Consider the following 15,064-nt stretch of genomic DNA (forward strand, 5'->3'; position numbering starts at 1 on the left):
TGTGTGTGTACACACCCCTCCACATGGGCATGGGACAGAGGGCATGTATGTGTACATGCCCCTCCACACGGACAGAGGATGTGTGTATACGCCCCTCCACATGGGACAGAGAACGTGTGTGTACACGCCCCTCCACACAGAGGACATGTGTGTGTACACACCCCTCCACATGGACAGAGGACATGTGTGTGTACACACCCCTCCACATGGGCATGGGACAGAGGGCATGTATACACGCCCCTCCATATGGGACACAGGACATGTGTGCACACACCCCTCCACGTGGGACAGGAGACAGTGTGCACACGCCCCTCCACGTGGGACAGAGGTTGCATGTCCATCTGTCCCTCCAAATAAGGACGTGACCCTAACTGATGCAAGGCACTACCTGTGGCATTTAAAACCCACTGTGTAAGTCCTTTCCATGCACGCGGTATGAGTGAGCAAGTGCGGCCTTCTCAGCTGCGGGAACGCCCTCGATGTGTGTGATTAACGACTGCCCATGATTACTAGGATAACCACCTACCTGCAACAACTGTTCAAGATCACCACCCTGGGTAATCACGTTAACAGTAACAGCCTACGATAACTACATAATAACCACCGATGATAGCTACACTCACTACTCATGCTAGCTACCTACCTGCAACAATCCGTCCCTGATAACCACCCCGATAACCAGCCAACAGTCACCACCTATGATAACCACACAATAACCATCCCCAATAACCAGCCAACAGTCACCACCTATGATAACCACATAACTACCGATGACAGCTACCCTCACTACTCATGATAACTACCTACCTGCAACGACCGCCTAGGATAACCACCCCGATAACCACGCCAACAGTAACAACCTATGCTAACTACGAGATAACCACCGATGTCACTTCTGTCTTTGTTTCTTCAAATGCTGACACATTACACAGCAATACCACCGTAGGTGCTCTGAACAGACCTCCTCCCACATCACCTGCTCACAGTGCTTTCCTGAGCTACTGAATAAAGGAAATCAACATTCCCAAGTAACCTGGTGAAACGCACGGGTGATTTTCAGATACAGTTTCTTTCATTTACACATACAACACAAAAGCTGAAAGTATTCTAAATCGTATTTAGTAGACAGATGAAATGAGCAATACCAACTCACTCGCTTACATATGATCGACACGCAAACAAGACTGCTTTCCTCAGGAAGTTAAACTTCGATCCTTTTAATCCTGTTAGTTCTCAGTAAAATATTTACTCTTAATGGCTTTAATTAAGCTCAGTTACATTTTTCCAGCCCTACGTTAGTTAGGACCCTCGGGAAGAAGCTACTCTGTTAAAGATCTACCAGTGAAGAGTTTCAGTAACAACTTTCCAAGTTACATTTTTCTAGCTCTAAGTCAATTACGACCCTCATGAAGAAGGTACTCTGTTAAAGATTTAGGAGTGAGACGTTCTAGTAACAACTTTCCTATTACTCAACAGTAAAAAGTCCAGCAGCTGTCCAGGCTTCGGGAGGTGTGGCCAGCACCACTTCTGAGCCCCCAAATTGCTTTGAGAGGGGCCAGGAGTAGGGCCAGGCACCAGCCTCAGGGTCTTCTCTGGATGTCGAGTGGGGTACACTAACGCTACTGAGGAGGCAGACGACAGTCAGTTCATGCTTAGACCCCCTTCCCCACTACATCAGGACATTGTCGCCTTCCAGACCATACAACTGAGAAACAGCCACATCATAACCAGACTCCAACTGTCTTCAGCAGGCCTATCCTGGAGATACTGAGAATTACGTGAATTTTTTGGTTTCCCAGTGACTATAATCCATGCTGACACTCTACTGTAGCTTATTAAATGTGCAATAGCATTGTGTCTAAAAGAACAATGTACCTAGCTTAATTTAAAAATACTTTATTATTAAAAATGGCTGGGCACGGTGGCTCAATGCCTGTAATCCCAGCACTTTGGGAGGCTGAGGCAGGCAGACCACTTGAGGTCTGGAGTTCGAGACCAGCCTGGCCAATATGGCGCAACCCTATCTCTATTAAAAATATAAAAATTAGCTGGGTGTGGTGGTACACACCTGTAGTCCCAGCTAATCGGGAGGCTGAAGCACAAGAATGGCTTGAACCCGGGAGGTGGAGGCTGCACGATATAGAGATCGCGCCACTGCACTCCAGCCTGGGCAACAGAGCGAGACTCCGTCTCAAAAAATAAAAAAAAATAATAATTTTATTATTAAAAAATGCTAACAACATCTGAACCTTTAGCACGTCACATTCTTTCGGCTGCTGTACGGTCTCACCTTGATGCTGACGGCTGCGGACCGATCAGAGGGAGTTCACTCTGCTGTACGGTCTCACCTTGATGCTGACGGCTGCGGACCGATCAGAGGGAGTTCACTCTGCTGTACGGTCTCACCTTGATGCTGACGGCTGCGGACCGATCAGAGGGAGTTCACTCTGCTGTACGGTCTCACCTGATGCTGACGGCTGCGGACCCATCAGAGGGAGTTCACTCTGCTGTACGGTCTCACCTGATGCTGACGGCTGCGGACCGATCAGAGGGAGTTCACTCTGCTGTACGGTCTCACCTGATGCTGACGGCTGCGGACCGATCAGAGGGAGTTCACTCTGCTGTACGGTCTCACCTGATGCTGACGGCTGCGGACTGATCAGAGGGAGTTCACTCTGCTGTACGGTCTCACCTGATGCTGACGGCTGCGGACTGATCAGAGGGAGTTCGCTGAAGGCTGGGGGTGGCTGTGATGGTTTCTCGAAGTAAGATGACAATGAAGTTTGTCCCATCAACCAACTCTTCCTTTCACAAAAGGTCTCCGTAGCATGCAAGGCTGTTTGACAGCATTTCACCCACAGGAGAACCTGTTTCAAAATGAGGGGCAATCGTCGTAGACCCTAACACTGGTTTACCAACTAAGTTGATGGAATCTTCCAAATCCTTTGTTGTCATTTCAACAACGTTCACAGCATCTTCTCCAGGAGCAGATTCTATTTCAAGAAACTTTCTTGGCTCATCTGTCAGAAGCAACTCCTCATCTGTTCGCGTTTCATCCTGAGGTTGCCAGAATTCAGTCATCTTCAGGCTCCACTCCTAATTCTCTCACTATTTCCAACACGCCTGCAGCGCCTTCCTCCGCTTGAGGTCCTGATACCCTGGAAGTCATCCATGAAGGTGAGAACCAACATCTTCCGAACTGAGGGCTGGAATCACCATCTTCTGAACTCCTGGTTGATGCTGTACTCTGACCTCCTCCCGTGAATCACAAGTGTTCCTGGGGGCACTCACAATGGGGAATCCTTTCCAGAAGGATTTTCTGTTTGATTTTCCCAGACTCATCAGAGGAATTGCCCTCTAAGGCAGCTCCAGCCTTGGAAGATGCAGTTCTTAAATAATAAGACTTGAAGGTTGAAATCATTTCTTGAGCCCCAGGTTGCAAGGTGGATGTGGTCAGCAGGCATGAAAACGTTCTTCTCCTGCACGTCTCCATCAGAGCTCTCAGGTGACCAGGTGCATGGTCGATGAGCAGGAATATTTCTGAAAAGAATCTCTTTCTGAGCAACAGGTCTCAAGAGTGAGCTTAGAATGGTCGGTAAACCACGCTGTGAACACAGGTGCTGTCATCCAGGCTTTGCTGTTCCATGGATGGAGCAGAGGCAGAGGAGATTCAGCCCATTCTTAAGGGCCCTGGGATTTTCAGAAAGGCACCTGGGCACTGGCTTCAACTTAAAGTCAGCAGCTGCATTAGTCAGTCTCCAATGAGAGAGTCAGCCTGTCCTTTGAAGTCAGGCACTGACTTCTCTCCAGCTATGAAAGTCCTAGACGGCATCTTCTTCCAATAGAAGCCTGTTCCGTCTGCGCTGAAAATCTGTTGTTTAGTGTGTTTAGTTTCATTAATGATCTCAGCTCGCTCTCCTGGAGAACTTACCGGTTTCTCCGTCAGCACCTGCTGCTTCACCTTCACTTTTATGTTACTGAGACGGCTTCTTTCCTTCAACCTCATGAACCAACCTGTGCTGGTTTCCAGCTTTTCTTCTGCAGCTTCCTCACCCCTCTCAGCCTTCACAGAATTGAAGACAGTTGGGGCCTTGTTCTGGATTAGGCTTTGGCTTAAGGGAACGTTGAGGCTGGTTTGATCTTCTACTGAGATCACTACAACCTTCTTCTCAGCAATAAGGCTGTTTCACTGTCTTATCATTTGTGTGTTCACCGAAGTAGTAGTTTTAGTTTGCTTCAATAACTTTTCCTTTGCATTCACACCTTGGCTGTTGAGTGCAAGAGGCCCAGCTTGCAGCCTATCCTGGCTTTCGGCGTGCCTTCCTAAGCACAATCACGTCTACTTTTTAATTTAAAGTGAGAGACTGGTGAGCCTTCCTCTCACTTGAACACCTACAGGAAACTGTAGAGTTATTACTTTGGCCTAATTTCAATACGGTTGTGCCTCAGGGAACAGGGAGGCCTCAGCACCGGGACAGAGACAGGCAATGGCCGGTTGGTGGAGCAGTCAGGACACACACAATCTACCCAGTACGTTTGCTGTCTTATGTGGGTGTGCTTCATGGCACCCCAAAACAATGACAACAGTGACCTCAAAGATCGCAGATCACAATCCCCTAGAGCAGACAGAACACTAATGAAGCAACTATGACAACACTGACCTCAAACAACACTGACCTCAAACATCACTGACTACAGGTCCCTGTAACAGCAGAACACTACCGAGGAGTCTGAAGTACACGGGAATTTCCAGAGCGTGGCGCACATGCTGCTGGAGAATGACACCCCCAGCCGTGCTCGCTGGGCTGCCCCGAGCCTCCTCTCTGTGAACACACAGTATCCGTGAAGCACCATAAAATGAACTGTGCCTATAAAACTCACTCAATGCCCAACTTCACAGGCACAATAAAAGCAGGGAACAGTCACAACAACTCACAAAGGTGTATGTGTGCAGAACGTATTTTCATAAAGTCCTTACATCCTTCAAAATACCTAGTTTGTCAGAAAATAGGCATTAAAAAAACCTTAGTGAGTAGAGTAGTGGATATGAATGAAGCAATCTGAAAATATCTAGTCACAGTTTATACTGTATAGAAGAATATATTGCTGTATAAGATGCCATGATACACACAAATGACTAACACAGCCAAAAATAGAAGCTGTTTTGTGGGTGAGGCCTGAATTCCGGCCCTAAAGGAAACTCCTGTGCAGCACGGCAGTTACTCGATTCTCTCCATTCTGCAAATAGCCTAAAACGTGAGAGTTTGTGCCACCTGGGGGATCTGTGCAGCTCACACTGGCCACCAGACTGACGTACTAGGCCAAACGTAACCAAACTTCTTTCAGACGAAGCTTGTCACAAATTTGACTTAGGTGTAACTGTCATCAATCTGTCCCAGCTGTTGGTGCCACGCCCCACCATTCGGCAGTGGAGGGCGCCTGGCTCCGCGGTGCACCCTCCAGCCTGCTAAGCGTCTGCTATCGGGACCTGCAAGATCCCCAGGAATCTTTAGGAACTGGAAAGGTCAGAACTGACTGACAGGCCCCTGAACTCCCAAATCTAATGCCAGAGCCCACATACTATCTGTTTAACAGCAAACATTTAAAAAACAACTCAGTGTTGGTGAGGGCCTCCCTGCTGGCGACCGTCTAGGCCGACACAAGCTTCTGGGCAAGCCTCTTGGCACAGATATAAAGAGCCTTTGGTCTAGAAATTCAGTTTCTCTGGCTCTATCCTGAGGACACAGCTGAGGCGCAGGAAGGGTTCCGTGTGCATCAAACAGGGTTCTGCCCTTATCCTTCATTTCTTCCTGTATTTCCTCTGGAGAATGCACGCTGACCACCTCCCAGCCTCTTCCTCCAGCCCAGTTCTCCCAAGCACAAACCCAGGTGTCCACCACCTGCCCCTGACATCCCAGCGACACAAAGGCATCCAACACCAACGTCCTCCCAACCAAGACCACCACTCTCAGGACATGTCTCACACCATCCACTGCACCATCCTCACAGGCTCGGAACGCTTACAGCCTGCTGGGCGGGCACACAAAGGGCTCCCGTACAAAGAGCAGGAAGTGTGAGACACAGTGGGCACCAAGATGTCTGCCCGGGGCCGCAGATGCTACCCAACAGCCCAGCAGACACACAGCCCACACCCAGAACAACAGAGTCTGCTTTCGAAATCCAGGCTGACCTATGGGAAATCATCTAAAAAACAAGGTAACACACTTTTGAATCAAAGTTCTAGGACCCATGGCTCCGGGACCTGGGGTGCCAGCTGCACTCACTTTATTTGACATCTGCTGACAGTGCTGCTCGGTTGTGTGGATCAGCGTCTGGTCCAGATCCACCATGAGCACCAGCTTCCGGTTCCGATGCAGTCGCTGCTGGTCTTCTCTTCCCAGCTGCTCTGCTTGCTACAATTAAACAGAAACAAGAAAAGACAAAGTCAGTACGTTTGCATCCAAGGTAAAACTCCATTTTATCAAGAAACAGGAAACGAAATAAATGTGTCCCTCTCCAGCCCCCGGCACTCCCCACGGCCTGCGCCCTACAGGCCGAGAGACAGGGCCAGGTCACCACCTGGGTCACGGCAACCTTGCTTGTGACCACGATTTTATAATTCAGTTAAATACATGAGCCAACGAAAACAGAGGGGAAGAGAAACTGGTTGTTTCTGTCAAAGTCAATTCAACGGTATGGAGCACTCAGTAAAAGTGAGCTGCAGAATTAACGAAGAAACCAAGTCAGCCGGCTGGGAAAAGGGAGACGCCGGGTGGCCCAAGCCGGGCAGCAGAGACTGGCAAGGGCCGTGTGCTCAGAACCTCCCACGCTCAGCCTATTCCTGTGCCTTGAAGAGACCTGGGGGCCTGGCGACAGCGCATCAGGGTGTCCCTCTACGCAGGGCCCAGAGCAGTGCTAACAAGCGCCCAGTCACCCAGGCAGTGGGGGCCCAGCGTGGGACACAGGACGTGATGTGCTAGGACTCACCATGCTGCCTTTCTCACTGTAACTGCCCCTCACTCCTCACAACAAAATCCTCGTCCCGCTCAGGGGGTACCTCCTCCCGTGCCCGTCCCTGAAGGGCAACGCACAGAGTGGCCGGCAGGTGCCGGAAAGACGAGGGTACTTCCTCCTCCCTTCACCCCCAAACTTGCCGGCTGTGGTCTACGCACACACACTTCACATTCGTTTAAAGTTTGGTAATTCAGAAAACCCAGAATCCTGTATCTGGCATTTTGTTTTCCCATAAAAAGACAGACTGAAATTGGTGTCCATCATTTAAAAGCACGAATTTACCAAAATCATAACACTGCAAAGTGTTTTACCTATTCACAAAATTGTGCAGCCCTGAAAGTCTATAAGATCACAAACTAGTTTTTCTCGGCTCCCAGAGCATTTTCACCCATGGGATGAAGTGAGGTTGGGAAGACGGCGCCTGCCTCAAGCACAGGAGGTGCCCGGAGCCGCTGACCCACAGAGCCCCAGCAACTCCTGAAATACATACAGGAGGCGTAGACACTTGAAGATAAAAACCCAAATCACTCTTCACTGGGCACACGAACACCTGCTGCTTCTCTCCACCCCACGTACCCGCCGTGGGCTCTCCTGTTAGCACAAGGCAAACAGCCCTGGGATCTCCCAACCCACCCCTGCGTGTGCCCACTCTCCCGAGCCAGCTTCCCACTGGTACCAGCAGCAGCCACTCCTGTAGCCAACAAAGTGCTACCACTGCCCCCTCGCCCCACCCTGGCCACCGACTCCTTGCCATCATCTGCCCCAATAGAGGCTTCGCCCTCCCGGCTCATCTGGCACACGCCTTGGCAGCGCGGCCACCTCCTGAGCTCCACAAGCAGCTGTCACATCCCTCCCCAGTTAGGACTTGGCTGGAGGGAACCCTGGCTGAGCCTGGCTGTTCACAGCTGCGGAACACGCAGGTCATGCAGCCCCAGGGTCCCGAGTCGCTTCTGCAGGCGGACTTGTCAGTGGAGAACCAAGGACAGCCGTCCCCGTTTCAGGAAGGCAGCAGCCCCGTAAGGCATCGGTGTGACGAGGGGCTGTTTCAGTAACAACGAAGACAAGCACACATCAGTGCTTCTGCAGCCGCCCTCCTCCCGCAGCCGTCCTCCTCAGAGCACCACGCTTCCCCAACACGCAGTCGCTGACGCCCAGCTCACCTCGGAGCTCACCATCAACTCCGGCACGCTGTGCACCATGGACACGGTCGCCGTGGACAGTGGCACCTGCTGCCTCCCGTTCTTACTCTGCAACCTGTGAGTGCAAGGACAGGTTCAGCACTTTCCGCGGGGTCCCTGAGCACAGATGTACACTGGGCTCTAAGTGATGGGATTCCAGCTGATGTTTTAATGGACACATGCTGCTATCTGAGCACAGAACTTGATTCTGTTGGCAACTGTGGAAACATTCTCCACTGTTTAAAGACAGACAGGAAAATTGGTGGAAATACTGAGCTCATGGCCACACTCATGAACACACAGAGCCACAGTTCTTCGTGAAAACAAACTGCAAAGTCACACAGAAACAGAAACAGGCCCTCAACCATGAAAATGCAGAAAAAGTAGCTGCCGAACCTCCCATTGCCCAAGTGATAAATCCAAGAAACCACTTGGCATCGGAGGTAAAGCAGCCCCCAGCATGGGGGCACTTGGGGGGGACCAGCCAGGCTGTCCTGAGGGAGGTGTGGTTCCAGATGCTCAGTGTTCTGCATCTTCACAGTCAGGAGAAAACAGACAGGTCTCAGCCCTCCAGCACCCCCACTACCACAATTGAGAATGGCACGAGGCTGGGGTGACGGCAGAGCAGGAAGGACCGCCTCCTAAGGAAACCCACTGAGTGGGACTCGCGTGGGGCCCAAAGGAGGCATCTGCATCTGCCGCTGGGAAACCAAGGGCCTCACTGGGTCCCTAGCACAGCTTCTCGGCCTCTCGGGAGGCCGCCACCTTGAGCCCCAGCAGGCAGATCTCACTTTTCTGGATACTTACTGGGTGAGGTCTTGGCCACATTCAGCACACAGGCCTTTCATGACAACCGGGTGGCTGCATCCTTCCAATTTCACCAGAACCGCTCTACAAAACACGAAGGGAAGAACACTTTAAAATCTCTTGGTTTATCATAAGAACCCTCCAGTACGAATTTTAAAATCTAAGTTTTCGTGCCAATACTACACCGACTCTTGCATAACCTTGTAAGCAGTGGCCTCACCCCTTGAAGACTTTCCACCTGTAGGTCTCCCTCACGAAAACGACACGCGAAAAACGACATGCCACCACGCCTCACCACCCCCGTGCCACCCACAGAACAGCTGAAAACACTAAGGATGTTTAGTTCAAAGAGGAGACTTGGGGAGAATGTAAAAGTTGTCTCAAAATACACATTTATATGTGATCCTCTAACATTTGTGATAGAGAACTTATAAAACCTAAAACTTTTACATCATTCCCAGTCTAGAGAGAGGCTGACGCAACTACATTTTCCTAACAAAACTACTGTAATATTCTGGTTTTATATAAACACAAACTGTTTCACTTGTCCAAACAGTGGTCATCTGGCAGAAACCATGGAAGAAGTGCTGAAATCTGAAGGCCACAAGACCAGAGGCCGCCCAGCTCTCAGTACCCGTCCCAGGGGCCCGCGGCCCCACACTCCCGCTCCAGCTGGGCTGCTCCGACCACCCTCACCCGCAGACATGAGGCCAGTTAGCACTCAGCGCCCACCCCTAGGTGCTCACAGCCCCACACTTCTGTCCCAGCCGGGCTGCTCCACCCACAGACATGAGGTTGCCCAACACTCAGCACCCGCCCCAGGTACTTGCAACCCCACACCCCCTCGCAGCTGGGCTGCTCTGAACACCCTGCCCCGCGGACACACATGAGGCAGCTGCCCAAGCTGCATCTGTCAATGGGACCTTTCCAGGCCGGATGCACCATGGCCCACCGAGACGCCCAGCCATGTCATCAAGAGGGTGCCAGGATCAGGCCGCAGGTGGGAACGAGGCGGAGCTACATCCTCCATGCCCACTGTGCCATGGTGGGCTGCGCTGGGAGACTCAGAGGGGCGGGTCTGCATCCTACATCCTGCAGGGAGACTCAGAGGGGCAGGTGTGCAGTCTGCATCCCAGAGGGAAACTAGGAGGGGCATGTCTGCAGCCTACATCCTGGAGGTGGACGTGGAGGGGCGGGTCTGCAGCCTGCATCCTGGAGGGAGACTCAGAGGGGCAGGTCTGCAGTCTGGAGGGAGCAGAAGGGAAACTCAGAGGGAAGAGTCTGCAGCCTGGAGAGGAGCAGAAGGGAAACTCGGAGGGGCATGTCTGCAGCCTGGAGGGAACGGAAGGGAGACTTGGAGGGGCGGGTCTGCAGCCTGCATCCTGGAGGGAGACTTGGAGGGGCGGGTCTGCAGCCTGCATCCTGGAGGGAGACTTGGAGGGGCGGGTCTGCAGCCTGGAGGGAAGCAGAAGGGAGTTCTTCCTGGGGAGGAGGATGGGCGTGTGCAGATCGCCCGGGAGAAGGAACAGTGCTGAGGAGACACCACACAGCGTGGTGTGGGGCTCTGTGCCCTCGGGGATGGAGTGGGTTGCCAGTGACCATCAAGAATCTAAGCTCCTCTGGGTCCTGGAACCCTGATCCTGACCCTGCGAGGAGAGTGAGATAAGGTGGCCCTGCCCCTGCACCTCCTCTGCCCTTAACAACCCCAGGGCCCATGACACTTCCCGGCCCCCACAAGCTCACACAGAGCCTCCCACCAGCCCCCCAGGAGGAAAACCAGACATACCTAAGTCAGAATCAGAAGAAACAAGAGGAAAGAGAGAGTCATTTAAAAAAAAATCACAGGCCGGGCGTGGTGGCTCACGCCTGTAATCCCAGCACTTTGGGAGGCCGAGGCGGGGGATCACGAAGTCAGGAGATTGAGACCATCCTGGCGAGCACGGTGAAACCCCATCTGTACTAAAAACACACAAAAAAATTAGCTGGGTGTGGTGGTGGGCACCTGTAGTCCCAGCTACTCAGAAGGCTGAGGCGGGAGAACGGCGTGAACCCGGGAGGCGGAGTTTGCAGTGAGCTGAGATCGCGCCACTGCACTCCAGCCTGGGCAACAGAGTGAGACTCCGTCTCAAAAAACAAAGAAAAAAAATCACAAGGAGAACTCTGTCGAGAAATATATTCCGCAAATCCACAATTCTCAGAAGTAGTTTAAAAAACTACTTCTTATTGGTTAGAAGAATCTCAATTTTTACACTCAGGTTGGGCTTTCCCAACCCAAATATGAAACCTCTTGAGCATGGACACGACCGCACACGGGAAACTCCACACCTGACTCCATGGGAAGGGCAGCAGTCAAAGCTTTGCTCATGCAGGAAACTATTAGAAGTGTTGTGTAAAATTACCTTCAGGCTGTGTGTATACAGTGCATATGCAACATAATGGATTCTGCGCTTGGACTCGGGTCCCATCTCCAAGATATCTCGTTACGTATATATGCAAATATTCCAAAATCCAAAAAAAAAAAATCCGGAAATCCAAAACACTTCTCTGTTCCCAAGCAGTTTGGATGAAGGAGACTCAGCCCTTATGAGGTTTTTCTTAAACCAGACAACAAAATAGTGACACCTTGTTTGAAAAAGTGTGTTAAACTTTCTAAGGTGACAAGTATGATTTCTTTAATTTTATCAAAGTACTTTACAATGAATGATTAGAGTTCTGCCCTAAAATGCCCAAATGAGCAGACTTAACATAAAAAACCCAACCTCTGAAAAAAAAAGAAAAGAAAAAAAAAAAAAAAGAATGCACAAACCCCACACTGGACCATCCCCCCTCCCGGTCACCGCACCTGGTCAAAGACACTACCAGGCTTCATAGGCCTCAGTGACACCTGCTCCCTGCTTGCTGAGGCTGCGGGGGCCATCCCCGCCCAGGAGTCTGTGTCCCCACCGCCATCACAGTTGCACTCAGGACCTCCACATCCAGGCTCCTCCCCGGTGCCTGGCATCCTCCAACCTCCACCGCCGACTCCCCCGCTGAGCTGTTTTTGTCCACCCACAGGGCTCTGCGGCCCCACCACCAACACCTAAACCCAGTCCTCCCAATGGCCCCACGTCCTTCCCCTAGGCACTGCTCCTCCAGTCCTAGCAGCAACCCGACTTGGGAGCCCCAGCCCCTCTAACAAGCTTCCCTGGTCTCCAGGTGACATCATTGTGCCATCAGCCTTCTGCAAGGAAACCCTGCACAGTTCCTGCCCCACGCAGGACACTAGGTGCGGGCTACTCACTCTACCCTCTGTCCCACGTAGAACACCACCTCGTGGCGGGCTCCTTGTTCTACCCCCTGCAAGGTGAAGAGAGGGGAAGGCGACTGTGGCAGCAGCCGATGCTCCTGCCCCAAGGCTGCAGGTGCAGCTCAGGTCTGAAGATTCGTGGGTCTCTGTAACCTGACGACTTCCGGCTCAGTCTGTGTGTGCCCCTCGCAATGCTGGCTGCAGGTGTTAAAGACAGAGTTAGGTAAACCAGCTCATTCAGCACGTTCGGGGGGAGAACACTGCCGCCTCCTGCTGTGACCTCTCCTTCATGTGCACAGCTAATGGGCAGTTTGTATTTATTTGCCTTGCTCATTTTTAAACTAAAACTATGGCTTGGGAAATATTTTTTTCAGGAATCCTCAAATATGGTCTAGGAGGATTTTGCCAATCTCTCCTAAACATGTTAGCATGAAGAAAGATCTGGGATGTCTCTAGCTTAACCAATAAATAAGTGTTGTTTTTTTGTAGAAATTGACAAGTTGGTTCTGAAATCTACATGGAAATTCAGGAAACCTGGAATCTCAATTTCGAAAAATAACAGAGAACTTTTACTACCTGACTTCAGAACTTATCAGGCATACACTATAAACCCATGGAACACAGGCGTCTAGAAAGACTCAAAGTCATGACCAACCGACAACCAACCAAGGTGTCCAGCAAATTCCGTGGGGCGGGGGGGGGCACCTTCTAGCCAGTGGGGCTTCACACAAACGGATAGAAGACTGCCAAACGCCTGCAGAGTGGATTCTGCAAAGGTTTTCTCCACTGTTCCCCACCCCGAGTCCACCCTGGGAGCTGTTCACTCTTCGCCTGCTTCCAGTCCATCCTGGGAGCTGTCCACTGTTCCCTAGCACGAGTCCTGCCTGGGAAGCTGTCCACTCTTCCCACAGCCTCAGTCCACCCTGGGAGCTGTCCACTGTTCCCCACCCCGAGTCCACCCTGGGAGCTGTCCACTCTTCCCCCAGCCTAAGTCCACCCTGGGAGCTGTCCACTGTTCCCCCAGCCCAAGTCCTGCCTGGGAAGCTGTGTGACCCCTTGCACAGTGACCCTAGGCTGCCACCAAGGACGGGGGCCTCCTGCTCCAAAGAAGGGCTGGTAGCAAGGCCAGGTGCCACCTGCCATCCCCAGCACAGGTCTAAGAGCGAGTGTGAACTGGCCCTGCTTCCCACAAACAGCCTCCCTCGGGCCATCACCTCAGCCTGAGGTCTGAAAAATGTTGACTATAAGCTGAGTTGGGCGTGCACTGCATGCTGTCACCAACAGCGTAATACGAGTCAGACAAGAGCCACTGCAAAACCGAGGTGCCACAGATACCTACAGCAGATGCCTAGTTCTGTATGAGGAAGGAAGTTTCTAGAACAGCATCACAAGCTGTAACAGCTGGGTCTTGACAGACAAAGAGGAAGCAGGTGAGGGCTGGAAATAATAACCACGCAAGGTCCCGGTGGCAGAGCCAAGGCCGGCTCCTGACACCAAGGGCACCTGCGCCCAGTGCATGTGGGCAGCACTCCCCAGGCTCTCAGCAACGTGGACCAAACACAGACCTTCCGTAGAAAATCGTTCGCATACTAGCCACATCAGAGTCACGTAATTTTCTGTACTGGGGTCAAAAGGTTCTGCCTGTTTTATTCTAGTGGAGGCTCTGCTCCCCCAGGACCCCTGTAGTGGCTGGAGACACTCCTGGATGTCACACCTGGAGGCAGGGATGGTGCTCAGCATCCCACAGCATGCAGGACACTGCCAGCCAGGCCATCTGGCTCAGAATGTCTGTGTGTGCAAAGGCCGGGAAACCTGCTTGCAGACAGGGAGCAGAGAGCAACGGATTTCCTTTCTTAATACGAGTCATTTCTACACTTCGTCTTCGCAGACACTGACACAAAACAGGGGTGAAAAGCCCTGAACACTTCCACTCCAGCCTCCATGCTCCAGCCTCCACGCTCCAGGCAGAGAAATGTCTCCACACCTTAAAAAGGGGAGTGACACCCTGTGGATTCTTTAACACGGATACAGGATACACAAGCGTAAAAACACCCCAACCAAAGAGCTCAGCCCAAAAATGTCAAATCAGTCACCAATAAATGTTTTCTGGTTTGTCCTAAAGAAAATCCATGAGAAAGCCATGATATGCAATTTCTAAACAAGTTATCTTCCTCAAAATGCCCAAGTAGAGTAAGTACCCAACTCTCCGGGGTTCTGGGCTCTCAGCTTCCCCAGGGGAGGTCCGAGGGCACAGGTACATCAGAGAGGACTATGGGCTGGGCCTGGACCACGGACGCCATCACCTCTGAGCATCAGCTCCAGGTGGGTCCAACCTTCTCCCTTCCTTCTACAGATCAGGAGGGCTCCAGGGTCTTCCTTAAGTTCCAACATTCTGAGTATAGAAATGTATTTAGAGGGAAGAGTGTATTTTTTGCACCTAGACCTTGGGTTTCCAAATGCCATTCTCCACTAAGAGGACGCAGGACTTGTTAAGAGAACGGTTGATTCCAGGACTGTGGCCAGGAGAGCAGCAGCCACGAATCTGTTACGCACACAAAGCGGTAGTGTCAGCCGCCGGGAACCAGCACCATGGGGATCCCGCCAGCCACAGGTGGGATAAACTGTGTGTCAAGGCAAATAAGAACAATAACAGATTATAAGCCATTAAAGAAACTAAGAAGCCATGAGCCTGCACTGCTAAATAGGCATGTTAATTACTTGTTCTTTTTTTTTTTTTTGAGACCGAGTTTCGCTCTGTCACCTAGTTTGGAGTGCAGTG

The 15,064-nt window shown here is 51.5% G+C and overlaps 1 protein-coding gene across 4 annotated transcripts in view; it reads right to left on the minus strand.

Moving 5' to 3' along the window:
• The window catches only part of CTDP1 (CTD phosphatase subunit 1), a 71,708-nt gene that overhangs the window by 47,802 nt on the left and 8,842 nt on the right, over positions 1 to 15,064 (minus strand). For all 4 annotated transcript variants that reach the window (XM_033178468.1, XM_033178466.1, XM_033178469.1 and 1 more), the window contains exons 2-4: positions 9,000 to 9,083; positions 8,175 to 8,268; positions 6,285 to 6,413 (exon numbers count right to left, since the gene is read on the minus strand). In XM_033178468.1, coding sequence (XP_033034359.1) covers positions 6,285 to 6,413; positions 8,175 to 8,268; positions 9,000 to 9,083 — 307 coding nt within the window. The remainder of the gene's footprint in view (positions 1 to 6,284; positions 6,414 to 8,174; positions 8,269 to 8,999; positions 9,084 to 15,064) is intronic.

Source organism: Trachypithecus francoisi, unplaced genomic scaffold (genome assembly GCF_009764315.1).
Source record: "Trachypithecus francoisi isolate TF-2019V2 unplaced genomic scaffold, Tfra_2.0 Lachesis_group19, whole genome shotgun sequence".
Taxonomy (NCBI): domain Eukaryota; kingdom Metazoa; phylum Chordata; class Mammalia; order Primates; family Cercopithecidae; genus Trachypithecus; species Trachypithecus francoisi.